Source organism: Stereum hirsutum (assembly GCF_000264905.1).
Source record: "Stereum hirsutum FP-91666 SS1 unplaced genomic scaffold STEHIscaffold_1, whole genome shotgun sequence".
Taxonomy (NCBI): domain Eukaryota; kingdom Fungi; phylum Basidiomycota; class Agaricomycetes; order Russulales; family Stereaceae; genus Stereum; species Stereum hirsutum.
In genome coordinates, this window is record NW_006763131.1 from 3813221 (window position 1) to 3826651 (window position 13431).

The following is a 13431-nucleotide window of genomic DNA, read 5'->3' on the forward strand; positions in this document are numbered from 1 at the left end:
CTTCGAACTCTGGGGAGCGCCTGCAGATTGCCCTTACCTCGAGGGGGCACACGGAGAGATCGTCATGGATCGTGTGTATCTCCTTTCAGACCTCGACGGTTGGTAGTTTGCATGGCTTCCCATGATGCCCTTCACCGAGGGCGCTTTTTTGTTATTTACATGTACAGGTACTGTGGTCTAGACTCCTTTCAATTGGGCGGGATAATGACGCTCGACCTCAGAATACTAATATTATCCACTCCGCCTTGGTGCGACTTTCGTAAACCTGTTTGTTCGATGAACCACGACCAAAGTATGATGTCATGTTCGTAACAAACCTGCCCGGCGGGCTGGGCTCATCGACAATAATATCATGGAGAATAAATAACGTACTAAGATGGACGTAGAACGGCAGTTGGACATGCGAGACGCCTTTGTGGCCCGCCTTGCGTCCCTCGTAGGCCCTCAGGCCTTAGGTCTCCGCGGATGCGGGAAGGGGTCGTCATACAAAAAAAGGTCCATTTTCGTATGGCCCGCTGTCAATCAGGACGGTGCTGTAAGAGCGAGAGACATAGCTGCTTGGGGTTCCGTTTCATCCACCGTCACATTCCTATGATGTTTCTCGCCACTTCAGTTGCCCCGACTGGTCTTTACGTCCCTTACGCCGAGATGTGGCACCGCATCGCATGTTTTCTTTGGCTTGAATTGAACGAGTGACAGCAACGGTCAACATGTCCTTTCAGCTTCGGGGTGCCCGGAGTATAACGAGTCGAAGAGCCCGTCTTTGAAATACTAGAACGTTGTGTGACTAGATGAAATGCAGGTCTTACAGCAGGCGCGGTGAATTGAGTAGGAATACAAGAATACAACATCATCAGCATCGCAGACGATCGAGGCCGTCGCTCCAAAAACACGACCGAACACGGCGACGTAGCTCGCCTCAATCCCACATCCCGCCCCGGTCAAGTTTGACCCTCGTATCCTGTTTGGCCTTGCTACCCTGCGGCCTCCCGATACGCTGAGCACCCCGTTTCGAGTGATACTTGCGCTGTTGGCGAGCATGTGCCTTCGAAGCCTGAGTGGCGGCCCTGTCGGTAATAAGATCCGGGTCGTGGTGTGACAGCGAAAGGGAAGCGACATGTTCCTCGAGGGATGATGTGCGTGAGTGAGAGCGGGGAGCAGTAGATTCCTCGACGGGGAGCGGTTCTGATGACTCCTCGGAGGAAGGGAAGACGGCGGGAGAGTCGGTCGTTGGTTGTGCGGAAAGCGACTCTCTCGCTCCGAGGTCTTCTGCTCGCCGTCCGCGAATATCGTCCGACTGCTGCTGGTCATCGTGCACGGAGTCGCGCACGCCATCGCCGCCTTCTACTTCTGACCCATCATGGTTGTTCTCAACCTCATTTTGTTCCTCTTCCTCCTCTTCCTCCTCCTCTTCGCTCCCGCTTTCGTCTTCGCTGTCAGTTTGATCAGGCCCCTCTTCCTCCTTGACCGCGTCCATGTACTGCGTGATTTCCATGAGCACATCAGACCGTTCTGATATCGAGGTGGTTAAAGACAAACCTCCTGGATCACTCTCATCTCTTTACGGCCAAACCCGCTCGCCTCTACGACGACGTCCAGATGGAAGTCTCCGTCTTTATCGCCGTCCTTCATCGTACTCCGGAACCGCGGATAGATCGCGCTCTCATACTTGAACCGTCTCCGAAAGAACGTGCGAATGCATTCCACGTCCCGATTGAAATACCTGGCGGAGATGAAATCAAGATATGGTCTGAGAGGGATCTTGTCGGGAGTGGGGCTGATTTCCTCGGACACTCACCATTCTGCATTCTCGTGCGAGGTGCTGACCATCTGAGGAAAGTCGATGACGACTGGCTCGCCAGAATCGCGGCGAATGAGGATATTGAACTCGTTGTAGTCGCCGTGGATAAGTCCGGCGCGTGCGAAACGAACAATAACATCCATAAGTTTGGAATACAGCTCGCCTGGCGAGGCGACTTCATCTATCTGACGTCTAAGACACCGCGGGACGAGTCAGAAGAAGGGACAGGACTCCGAGTGGCCCGAGCCAGGCGAATAAGGACTTACAGTGGGTACGCGTCGATGAATTCCATAAGGATAGTATGTCTGGCTTGGTCGATAGGTCGCGGGACGGGGAAGTCGTGTTCGTGTAAAACCTGTCAAATAGGGATGAGCCGAGCCAAGGTGGTGAGCCCAAGATCCGAGACACAAAGAATCTACCTTCATGAATGCCCATTCCTTTTGAGCAGCTAACCGCGACATGTACATCCAGGAAGCCGACTTTCGTTTACCCATGTAGTCTCGCTTCTCCTTGATAGCACGGAACGACACACGGCCTAGCCTTGGATCCATGCATAAACGGTTGTATCACGCGAACGATCGGATTATTTGGGCATACCGGTGAAGCTTGAGCACCATCTCGTTTCCCTCCAGGTCGGCAACAATATAGATGTCTGGAAGTGGATGGCAATACAAGGCGAAGGACCGCATAAATCGGCGACAGAGCGGTGAATGAACTGGCGTGAGTAACACAACAAACTACATAAGCAAGGCTCAGACATACCTGACTCCTTCCCTACACCGATCTGATTACCAACCGAGTACATAGAGTCTCGCTTGGACATCGCACGCATGGCGAGGTAATCGTACCCGCCGTACGTTAGCCTGTACCCATCGTCTGGACACCTCAGACTCATTACTCCCCATTGCGCATGACAGACGGCATACAACACTCACACTTTGAGTTTTGCACCTTGGACACTAGATTTCTCTTCGCCAGACTACCGATGAGCTTGTTGACTCCTCCATTCCGTAGTCCTGAGATCTGGACGATGAGTGAGGTGGGCACGACCTCATGATTTTTAGAGCCCATTTCGACCTGACCAACAATTACAAGGTTTATTAACTAGGTCTGAGACATTGTGAAGGGCCGAACGCACTGCAGTGAGAACTCTGAATTCGTCAGAGGTCACATAGCGGAGGTCTGTGGCGTCAAGCTTCATAATGGGGAGACCTCCAGGTTATTGTGGCGAGGAGTTAATTGACTGAAAGCAGTTATGCTGCAGTGACCGTTGGACAGGCGCCTTTCGGTGTGAAATCGAGCAGTAAGCGATAGAGACTTCTCGGGAGCAGAATAGGCTATATTGAAAGGCTAGGTTCAAGTAAGCTAGAAAGCACCAGAGTAGAGGACTGTGGACTGAGGCAGAAAGTGAAGTAGCTCAATCTGCAAAGATTTGCTATGCGGCAACTGCCGATCTCGATCACAGGTCTCACACGCTCCCAAAAAGGTAAGTAAGAAACTCAACCGTTGAACGTTCAACCACTACGTACCGCCACCGCCGTTCCGACTCGTCGCGTTGAACGCCGCTGTAAGTACGCGCCATCTAACTGTCCCACCCGTTTGTGATCTCATAAAACAAACTGCGTCTCCAATCTTGATCACGCTTTGCACACACAGCCCATTGATTATCCTCGTGTTGAGTGGTAGTTGTTTGTGAACAGACTCCACTACAGGCGACATGTCAGCTCGCTCACGAATGCCTCTGCGGAAGCTCTCTGCCACACAAAAGGCCGTGAAAGTATGTCCGCTCGTTCTGCTGCTCCGTTACTACCGTGATTCTATTTTATACTGTAACGTCAGGCGACAGCGGGACAGCTGCGTAGTTTGATTCCCACGACATGTATGGCTTCTCAAGAACAGTGCGTACAATGTCACCTTTGATGCTCTGGTAATTAACACATCATCTTGAAGGTACGATGTGCAGGTATCCCACTCCACGGACCTTTCCGTGAGCGAGCGAGAATTAATTTGGAATATCTTTGAAATGAATATGAAAGCGCTGTGAGTGTGGGATTTCTAGATATTGGTTCATGGTCCTGGCGTCGCTGAGGACAGGCAAATAGTTCTGAGGGATCTTCACTAGGTTGGAATCCACCCAAGAAACGGCGCGAACTATTTCACAAGAACTCCCGCTTCATTCTCGTCCAGAAACCCATGGAGAAAGACTCACCGGCATCCTCCGGCGAGATTGTCGCGTACACGATGTTTCGATTTATTCGCGAACAAGGTGAGAATCTTGTCTATTGGTATGTCTCTTGTGTCTTAATTTGCGGTGGGAACATTACTCAAATGATTACCATGTTATCTGCAGTTACGAGCTACAAGTCGGCAAGGATGCACGACGGACAGGTATAGGCCGACTGCTCATGCAGTACCTGGGGGAAGTGGGTCGCCATTGGAAAATGGACAAGATCATGCTCACTGTCTTTCGATGTACGCCATTCGCTAGCTTCCTTGCGTACTTCCTAAGCTTTCTGACGACTTTGCTTCATCCTTACACTCCACAGCCAACGAACCTGCCCTCGCAGCATACGGCTCAATGGGGTATGTTCTTCGCCTGGCTATGCCTGCAGTTGTGTGGTAGGGCGACTGACTTCATATGTCCGATAGTTTCGCAGTCGATCCCACGTCTCCTGGATACGGCGATGAGGCCGACTGGGACGAGGAAGACCGAACCACAGATTACTGGATCATGTCGAGGGAAATCTCTTAGCTCGTCCTTTCACAGCTTTCTCCACCCCGGACACGATCATCTCGGATTTACATAAATACGGAAAATGCTTGGATCCTCAATCGACAGCTCGCCTCATCTCACATGGAATCTGAACACCAGTATCTGTCATTATATCAGCGCCACATCTCCTTTAATCCCTCATTACCTTAGTAGAACAACACAATATCCAATATAACAAGCTAGAAGTTCAATTACTTATTGGGTTTTATCCGCATCCCGCCCAAAACCCGTCGAGTGTCGGAGTCTTCCGGTGTCACATCTCCTCCCACCAATCTTGCCAGCGTCTCCAACAAATTACCATGCCGGCAATGTCCCTAAGACGTTGTGGCCACTCATCTAACGGAGAATGAGACAGATTGCTACCGAACGCCACCGAACGCCACCTCAAGTGTAGCATAAAGGACCCTGGGTCAGCGTACCAAGTATCACAACGGATGACACCATTGTCTCAAAGGAGTAGAAGAATGGATGTCATCATTCTGTCAAAGCGAGCAACTCACGACGGTCCCTCGCCGCCCTGTCGCCCTCGATCTTCACGCCCATATGACGAGAAAATACAAACTTTGGAGGTGACATGATGGCGAGCAAAGTTCTCGGAAGAGAGTAGTTTGCCTTTAGAGGTACTTACAGTGACCTTTTCGTGACGAAGCCCCGGCATCTCGGAAAACGATCTCCTGTATCTTGAGCTGAAGAGTGGTGGCCTGCACCATATTTGCTGATCAGCAAGACATCGATGTCGTTTCCGACGGTTCCGCTGATGAACCATATTGTGCCGGTGCTGCTTCGTTCGACGACTTCACCGGTGTCCTAATATAGCCATGACTGGCATCCGTTATCAGCTTGTTCGTCAACCATCTTGTGTAACCTGAACTGGCAACCGTGGAGACCGTGCGTCCGCGGCTCTCGCGTGCAACGTACTATGCTTTCCTGGTCGAGCGACACAGCGCCACCATGGTTCATTCCTAACGGGAAAATCATATGCAGTCGGCGATATGAGTAAGAATGTAATACAACGGCAACGGAAAGAAAACTTTCTGGGTATACGTGACCACGAGGAAACGCCAAACAAACACAAGGTTCACGCGTTCATCTCTGAGAGTGCTTTGTCGATATCTCTTCCAGGATCTCCGTCCATACCCGTTTCCCAAGTCTCTTGCCCTCGTCGCTCGTAACGAGTGGACCGGGACTGTAAGTGAAGCAACCAAATATGGTCAGATTGATAGGACGTGTAACCGGTAAGATAGACATACACGGCAATCTTTCCCCTTCTCCAGTATTTCCCATGGCACTCCCGGCCTTGTATGGATGCATGAACCAAAGCTCGGCTCCCTTTTTCCGTTGACATGGCAAATATCCGGAAGAAAACCGCGACGAACGCGCGCTCATACCACTTGTCGTATGCTCTTCCCAGGTCAGACCGAACCAAGCCAGGCGACAACGAATTGACCACGACCGCAGGAATCTCGTTGTCTCCCTCTCTCGTGATGATGGCAGCGAGCTCGGTGGTGATGTACTGATCAAATAATTTCGAGATGCCATACTGCTTCCTCGTAAACGCCTCTGGTGCATTGAGAGCGTGGAGGATGTGTGGCGCGTTCTGCTGCTCCAGGTGCTTTATGGAGGCGTGGACATGCGAACCCACGATACAAAGATGAGGAAGTTCTTTGCCACTTGGATCTGCGTTGTCGCTATCCGGTCTTCTGCTCCCGCGAAGCTTCGCAAGCAGCAAGTACCCAAGCAGCGCAGTGGACAGCACGTTAACCTGCAACGCCATCTCCCAACCCTCCTTGCTCTTCTCGTATTTACGAGGAAACACTCCCGCATTTAAAACGACAATATCCACCGTCGGGAGCTCGGTCTCAACGCGCGTGAGGAAGGCAGAGACGCTCGCATAGGACTCGTAGTCGAGGGTCCAAACCTGTACGACTCCGTACCGTTTGGTGGAAGACTCGATGGAGGATTTGGCTCTGAGACCTTTGGCTTCGGAGCGAACAGCAAGGACCACAGTTTTCGCGCCTAGAGAAACGAAGTGGCGGGCTGCTTCGAGACCGAGACCGGTGTTGGATCCGGTGACGATGATGGTTTTGTCGGAGAATGTGGAAGGAGGAGGAAGAGGTGAACGGCCATATTTCTCCTTGAGAAGACCGAAAAGTGCTGCCATGAGTAGGAGATGCTCAGCGTCGTCAGAGAAATTCTCCAGAGTACAAGGACTAGATGTATTCAGCGCGTTACGGAGAGGAAATCTATCTCCTACGCCACCACTCGTAAACGTCGTGAGATCGCTCTCGGCAAACGCCGGATCGGCCTCACGCTCAACGACGTCGAAGAACCTCATTGTGCTCACTTCATTCACCCTACCTTTTGCCCGACCATGCCGCAGTGCATGACTGGCCTTCGAGCCCTCCGCGGGCGTCCTTCTCGTCAAATCTGCAACAAGCGTTTCGCCTCGCACGGCCACGGCGCACCACGGTTCAACGAACCCTCAGGTTACCTCTTCGGCGAGAAGGTGCGTCCTGGATCTCAACTTTCCACTACTATTGACTCATCGCTATTTCTCGTACTTTACATGGTCTTCGTCATTACCATCATATTCATATATGCGCTTAATAGCCCCCAGCACCCGGACAGAAACGAGTGAAGGAGGACTGGGAGAACATCTGGTACATCGGGATGTTCGGAGGTATGATCGGAGTGTCAGTATTGTTGTACTACAAGCCAGATTCTGCGTGCGTCTGTTTTCTGCATCTACCTTTCGCTTCAAGTGCTAACCCAGTTGTCGTTGGATGTACTCAGTGTTCAGAACTGGGCGCTTCAGGAAGCAAAGCAAAGGATGGAGGCCCGCGGCGAGCCGACCGAGTACAAGCCTTCATCATAACTCCCTTTGCCGCCACCACTACTCCTCTCTTCCGGTTAGATTATTATGGATTTGCTAGCCATAGAGGACCATCAATTATCGACCAACATTATCTCTTGCCTGCTCGCGTATGAAATCAACCAAGCCGAGTTATGCATGCATGTACATTAACCGAAACCTAAACGTGGTGTAAGACCACCCTCCGTCTAGCCTCTACGTTCTCCTTGCCAGCCCCATTACCCGACGCAGGTCCTCCTAGCATAGCGTGAGTGCAGTTGATGCTCGTGATCCTGACTGAAGTCATCGCGGAAATTTGAATTGAAGCGGTTGACGCTTCGTCTATCGGAGCCCTTTATGACGCTGCCTCTTCACAGAAGGCCTTGTACTCCTCCGCGGACATGAGCTTCTCCAGCTATATCATGGCCGACCATCAGCATTGCATACTTGCGTAAACTCATGTTTTACTTTGCACGCACCTCTGAAGGATCCGCGAGTTTGATTTTGCAAAGCCAGCCTACGATTATTATAGCAAGTCAGAGAAGGGAATGCTTAGGATTGACTCCGGCACGTCGGGTCAAACCTATACGTGAGAGTGCCACGTACCTTTCTGTTCTGGCGACTTGTTGAGGAGTGAAGGCTCGCTGCTCAACTGGCTGTTGATATCCTCAATTGTTCCGGATACCGGGGAGTACTATCGTGTCGGCGAACGGAGAACGTACGTTAGAGTCGATTAGCACGAGAATAAGAAAACAAGCAGCGGAGGTGGGAACGTACGATATCAGACGCAGCCTTCACACTCTCCACAGCACCGATGTTGTCTGTATACAAAGAATGAGCATCATACAGACAGCGTAAACAAATAGCCGAAACGCGATCGAACAACCAACAGCCATGCAGAGAGAGAAAGGACTGTAAAAAGGAGAAAAGAAGCCACATACCACCCTGTCCTACCGACGACCCCTGTTCCGACAATTCAACAAAAACGACATCCCCAAGACTTGACTGTGCGTAATCCGTGATCATGACCGTACCCAAACCCTTCTCGTCGTCGAACTCGACCGCCTCGTGGTCTTTGGTGTATCTCTTGGCTATACGAGGACATAATCACCAGCACGTAAGTATCAGCTAGCATCAGATATGACTGCCTGAGCATAACCAGAGGGAGGACGCACTGATGAGTGTCCTCGCGAAGGCATGTCCGGGACGAAAAACGTTCGCCGCAGAAAGAGATTTCAGCGAGTTGGAGGCACGCAGGCCTGTCTTCAGTGAAGACGACGAAGCACGAGAGGTCTGGCGGAGGGCTGCTGCGAGCATGGCTGCCTTTTTAGCGAAACAGAGGAGGGATGAAAAACGAGTTGAAGACAAGGTCGTACAAGCGAAGGGACGATGAACGCGAACACGGTTTATTACACGATATGCACGCGGAGGCGCGGGAATCCGCTCGGAAGGCGACTCTACAAACGTCCAGTTCGCCCTGGCCTTTGTCGGCCTTCTCGATAAGTATTTATTCGACCATACGCACTCGAGCCGGACGAGACTGATGACGGCGAGCACATGTCAATGTACAGCGTCCGGAAAAGGTAGAAAGTTGGTGTCCTTATTGTTCAAATCTCGGAGACTCGGACCCGAATAAACATGGATTCCCTTTCAAAGTTCCCCGCACAATCGCCTTGTTACTGTGACGATTATCATGTCTCCACTCATTTCTCGGCCCACCAAGAAGAGATATCACGCTTTTTCTCGAACATATGTCCCGCCATCCAACCTGATCGAGCCCAGCGGGCAGAACATCGCGTCTGAGACTTGCTCTGGACTTCAGCTATTCACGTCCGATGAGACATCTGACATATTTCTCGACACTGACGCGCAAATATCCAGCGGATGAGCACTGTCTCACTAGAATCACCATTCGTAAGCAATTACTTTTGGAGAGATATAAAATCTCTCCTTTGCCAGCTTGTATTCTCCAGAGGTGGCCCGCGGCCTTCATACCTGTTGTACGTTCGAGTCCTTCCTTGTCCTGTCCTGTCCTCCCACCCCATCCTTCTTCCCTTATTTCGATTGTATACTCACCGATTCATTCTTATATTCCAACTGTCTCTGTAGAACCAGGCGAGGCCCGGTGCGAGGCCTGAATGTGCAGTGAGTGTCCTCCTATCTTCGTACGTGCCCTCTTCAGACCACAACTGACTTAACCGGCTCTCTCTCTGTCTTCTCTTACAGAAAATCGGATCGTGGCCAAAGTGCTGCCGTCCGTGAGCCGGAGCCCCTCGCTTCGCCCGAGAGTGCATGGAGCTCGGTACGTCCTCTCTCATCCATTACCCACCACCACACTTCGTCGACTGACTATCCTCTGCGTTTTTTATTGTGGGCTGCACGCTATACGGTAATAGGCGTGTACGGCATAGAAAGCTTCAATCGTCCAGGCGTGGGAGTGTCACGTCCAAGGGCGAAGTCGCTGGGTCTCCCGTGCTCGTAACGAACCCGCTCTCGGAGGATTCGGTTTGGGTTTTGGGCTCCCTGTTTCGTGTCTCGGTCTCGTGTCTCGTGTTTTGTGTCTGCGTTTTCGTTTCTAGGTCTACGGGGTCTGCGGGCGCCCCTAGGGTAAGTTTGAGCATGGGCCGATCCCCGTGTTCACCATTTCACTTTTTCTCTTCCGTCTGTTACTGATAACCGGACCCCTTGGTAGTGCGTCGGCCTCTTCGTGGCTCAGGGGACTAGTACCCTTCGGGGGAAGCCAACAGACGCACACCTCAAGATAAAGATTCCATGCAAGACGGAGCACTCATGCTTGATGCCGAAGTGTATGCAGTAAATGATTGTGTTCCGTCGAGTTCAGCAACAAGAGTGAAGAAGAGCACAGTACAGACATTATAAACAATATATATGCATGCGTGTGTAATTAGGATTGCATCGCACACATCGACGTTCGTAAAACGAAATCATGCCTTCCAAACCCATCCTCCCTTATTCCTCGCATCCAACCACCTCACAGCCGCCACACAAACCCCCGCACCCACCAACAACGCCCCATCATAAACCGCAACATCCGCATACCTCCCCTTCAACTCGCCCATCGACAGCCCTCCACTGCCCAGATTCCCTGAACCTGTCGAGCTCCTCGCATGGCTCCCCAGTATGACACCCGCGACGGGCGCGCCCATCATCGTTCCCAGTCCGCGGATGAAGTATATCGCGGCGTTGACGGTCGCGTAGTTCTGTATCCCGTACACTTCGGTGATGGTGGTGGGGAGGAGGGCGTTGTAGCCTCCTGCGTAGATACCGTAGAAGACGATGAAGGCGAGGAAGCGAGAGCGGGTGGCGTCGATCCAGAGGGCGAGGACTGTTATTCCGGATAGTATGACCTGTCATTGTAGCAAAATTGAGATGATGAGGCTCAGAGGTATTTGAACGGTCGAGTCGGACTGGGCTGAGAGGTTGTGATGAGCGCGTGCTTACACTGGCTACCATGGTATTTTGCCTCCCAATATTATCGGCCAACATGCCCATGCCGATTCTGGATACACTGTTCACTGCATTGTTGACAGCAAGTAACAGACTGCCCGTCGAGCTTGAATAAGAAAGTACAGAGGTCGAGTACGTCGTCAGATAATACAACGGTATGACATTCCCAGCAGCCTGCAAAAGTGCTCCGAAAGACTAATACGAACCACCACAAATTCAAAGTCAGCACAACTGCCAATGACGGTGAAGATGCAGCAGAAAAACAAACCTGAAGCAAAAACGTCCCCTGCCTAAACATCTTCCTATCCATCCTCCTCCCCGTCCTCCCAAACCCAAACCCAGGCGGCTGCCTCACCACACACGCCACCGGGACACAAACCACCAAATTCCACAGCCCCAACGTCCGCAACGTCCACCTCACCCCGACTTTACTCAGCAGAGCGTGCAAGACCGGAGCGAGGACGAGGCCGCCGGCTCCGTTGCCGGAGAGGATGAAGCCCATGGCGAAGCCGCGGTGGCGATTGAAGAAGGGGGGTGCGAGGGACATTATGGGGAAGTAGAAGAGGCTGCTGCCGAGGCCGTAGAGGAGGGATTGGGTGAGGAAGAGGTGCCAGAGCTGGAGAAAGAAAGCGAGAAAAGGAGATCAGCTGTGGAAGCGAAGCGAGTATCATATTGCGTGTGGTGGGTTTACCTTGGACGAATAGCTTGCGAGGAAGATCCCTGCGCTCATCAGGAATGCGCCAGCCAATGTGATGAGCTTCGTATTGTGCACTCTAGAGATCAAAGGATTGACGAATATGCCGCCACTCCAGGTAAGCCCGCTCCCAAGTGTTCCTACCAGGGCCTGTTGAATACATCGATCATGTTAGACATGAATTAAACTTCAACAGGCAGAATAAAAGTCGGCACGGACAACGAGAGCATCCTGTCCAGCAGCATCCACAATATTACTCTCCGAGGACGTATAAAACTCCTGTTCCACCCTATCAGTGTTAGCACACCCATCTACTAGTATATGAAAGTTCAAGCACCACAAGTCCCACCCACCTGAAAAATACCATACGTCTGATTAATCCCAATAACCTGAAATATCATCATAAACCCCGCAAACAGCAACACAGCCTGATATCGTCTTGTCGGACGCATATCTTCTGCCGCATTATCCGGGGGTACGGACTCGGAACTGGCATCACCATCGGCTTGCTCAACCACGACTCTTGTTACCGGAATGTTCTCGTGGTCTGGTGGAGGGATAGCCTGAGAGCGCGAGTGTGACGATGGTTTCTGCAATTCAGATGCTTGACCGGTACCACCGGTACCACTGGCAGGGGTTTCCTGGCCCGGGGGAAATTCAGCGGTAGAGCCTGAGTCGTCGTGGGGAACGATGGTCTGAAGGGACCATGTCTCCGTCGACTGTAACGGTTCGGATGCGACGGGTATGGGCATCGTTGGGTTACGGCTCCTTGTCCTCAGTGCTCAGTTATAGAGCTTGCAGCAATTGAAGTAACTCTACGTTTCCTAAAAAGGGAAAAGGGCCACAGTCGTTGAGTAAGATCGCAGAGGACATAGTGGAAACGAGTATGGCGCGAAGACCACGGAATTTCCAGATACTGTATTCTATGCTCACCAGGAGGAACGCACTGGCAGATTTACCAACTGAGTGGTCAAAGAAAACCCGACAATCAACTTTCTAGGTTGCGGAGAACGCAACAGCTCGAAATCCAGAGTAAGCGCCAGTGAAGCTCCTGATGGACTCAGTCCAACATCATGCCAATCGCAGGGTACTTAGTTCCAATTCCTCTTGCCTGTTTTGGTCAAATCCTCAAGCCATACCACCGGCAGCACTGACGTGATTAGTCAGCTGTCAAGATCCTTGCATGACTGTAGTTTACAGAGGAAACATTGAAGTGATTTATTCAATAAGACCCAACAAACTGCTATAACGGTTATTGGGCTAAGAAAATGAATGTTGAATGAAGCTGTAAACTAGCTGTGGATGAATCTAAAGTGAATGAAGCCATAAACTAGCTGTGGATGAATCCAAATTGAAAAGGTACTCGCAGCTTGCACTTACAGGCATGGGTAAAATACTATCCAAATCATGTCAATCTAATTTGTCACTTGTGTAGTCATTGTTAGACGTTATCAATATCCATTGGAAGAGCATCATTTTCAGTCATGGTGACCTCACTCCACCGTTGCGTTTTCTGCAATCGACTCGCTGGACCTGAGCACATGGCCCAAATATCCTTCTTTCCTTCCTTCCAGTCAGCAAAGTGCCATTCTCTTCTGCAAATTGTGTAGTCATTCGTAGACAGTACTGTGATAGCTTTTTGGGCATCCTCATTGGATGCACAGTGGCCTCAATGCTCCGTTGCGCTTTCTGCAACAGAGTCACAGCACCTGAGCACAGGGCCAGAATACTGTTGACAAAGTGTCATTCCCTTCTGCGACTAGTCCAGTCATTGTCCGAAAGCGCTCTCATGCATTCTTTGGGCTCATCAATGTACGAACAGTGGCCTCAATGCTCCGTTGCGC

The 13431-nt window shown here is 51.3% G+C and overlaps 6 protein-coding genes across 6 annotated transcripts; 2 read left to right on the forward strand and 4 right to left on the reverse strand.

Moving 5' to 3' along the window:
• Nucleotides 1-1527: 1527 nt before the first annotated feature.
• Nucleotides 1528-3002, reverse strand: STEHIDRAFT_48227 (RIO1-domain-containing protein; the record flags this gene model as incomplete). The annotated part of the gene is made up of 8 exons (XM_007298042.1): nt 1528-1723; nt 1799-1993; nt 2068-2156; nt 2221-2341; nt 2399-2453; nt 2564-2677; nt 2737-2878; nt 2940-3002. 8 exons carry the CDS (start codon nt 3000-3002, stop codon nt 1528-1530), a joined length of 975 nt encoding a protein of 324 aa, XP_007298104.1.
• A 516-nt stretch (nt 3003-3518) lies between these two features.
• On the forward strand, nt 3519-4553 carry STEHIDRAFT_107334 (acyl-CoA N-acyltransferase; the record flags this gene model as incomplete). Its single annotated transcript, XM_007299139.1, has 7 exons — nt 3519-3578; nt 3641-3699; nt 3752-3841; nt 3904-4086; nt 4152-4273; nt 4348-4384; nt 4451-4553. 7 exons carry the CDS (start codon nt 3519-3521, stop codon nt 4551-4553), a joined length of 654 nt encoding a protein of 217 aa, XP_007299201.1.
• A 1107-nt stretch (nt 4554-5660) lies between these two features.
• On the reverse strand, nt 5661-6735 carry STEHIDRAFT_46407 (NAD-P-binding protein; the record flags this gene model as incomplete). The annotated part of the gene is made up of 2 exons (XM_007297937.1): nt 5661-5760; nt 5825-6735. The coding sequence occupies 2 exons, from the start codon at nt 6733-6735 to the stop codon at nt 5661-5663; spliced, it is 1011 nt and encodes a 336-aa protein (XP_007297999.1).
• A 222-nt stretch (nt 6736-6957) lies between these two features.
• On the forward strand, nt 6958-7449 carry STEHIDRAFT_46648 (uncharacterized protein; the record flags this gene model as incomplete). Its single annotated transcript, XM_007297952.1, has 3 exons — nt 6958-7080; nt 7185-7300; nt 7368-7449. The coding sequence occupies 3 exons, from the start codon at nt 6958-6960 to the stop codon at nt 7447-7449; spliced, it is 321 nt and encodes a 106-aa protein (XP_007298014.1).
• A 47-nt stretch (nt 7450-7496) lies between these two features.
• STEHIDRAFT_165153 (uncharacterized protein) lies at nt 7497-8794 on the reverse strand. The gene is made up of 6 exons (XM_007299140.1): nt 8601-8794; nt 8367-8516; nt 8203-8246; nt 8032-8119; nt 7905-7942; nt 7497-7840 (listed from the first exon to the last, which is right to left on the reverse strand). The coding sequence occupies exons 1-6, from the start codon at nt 8740-8742 to the stop codon at nt 7781-7783; spliced, it is 522 nt and encodes a 173-aa protein (XP_007299202.1). The 5' UTR covers nt 8743-8794; the 3' UTR covers nt 7497-7780.
• Nucleotides 8795-10251: 1457 nt separating this feature from the next.
• STEHIDRAFT_117900 (MFS general substrate transporter) lies at nt 10252-12405 on the reverse strand. The gene is made up of 6 exons (XM_007299141.1): nt 11941-12405; nt 11807-11866; nt 11585-11737; nt 11162-11509; nt 10888-11088; nt 10252-10793 (listed from the first exon to the last, which is right to left on the reverse strand). The coding sequence occupies exons 1-6, from the start codon at nt 12337-12339 to the stop codon at nt 10371-10373; spliced, it is 1584 nt and encodes a 527-aa protein (XP_007299203.1). The 5' UTR covers nt 12340-12405; the 3' UTR covers nt 10252-10370.
• Between the last annotated feature and the right edge of the window lie 1026 nt (nt 12406-13431).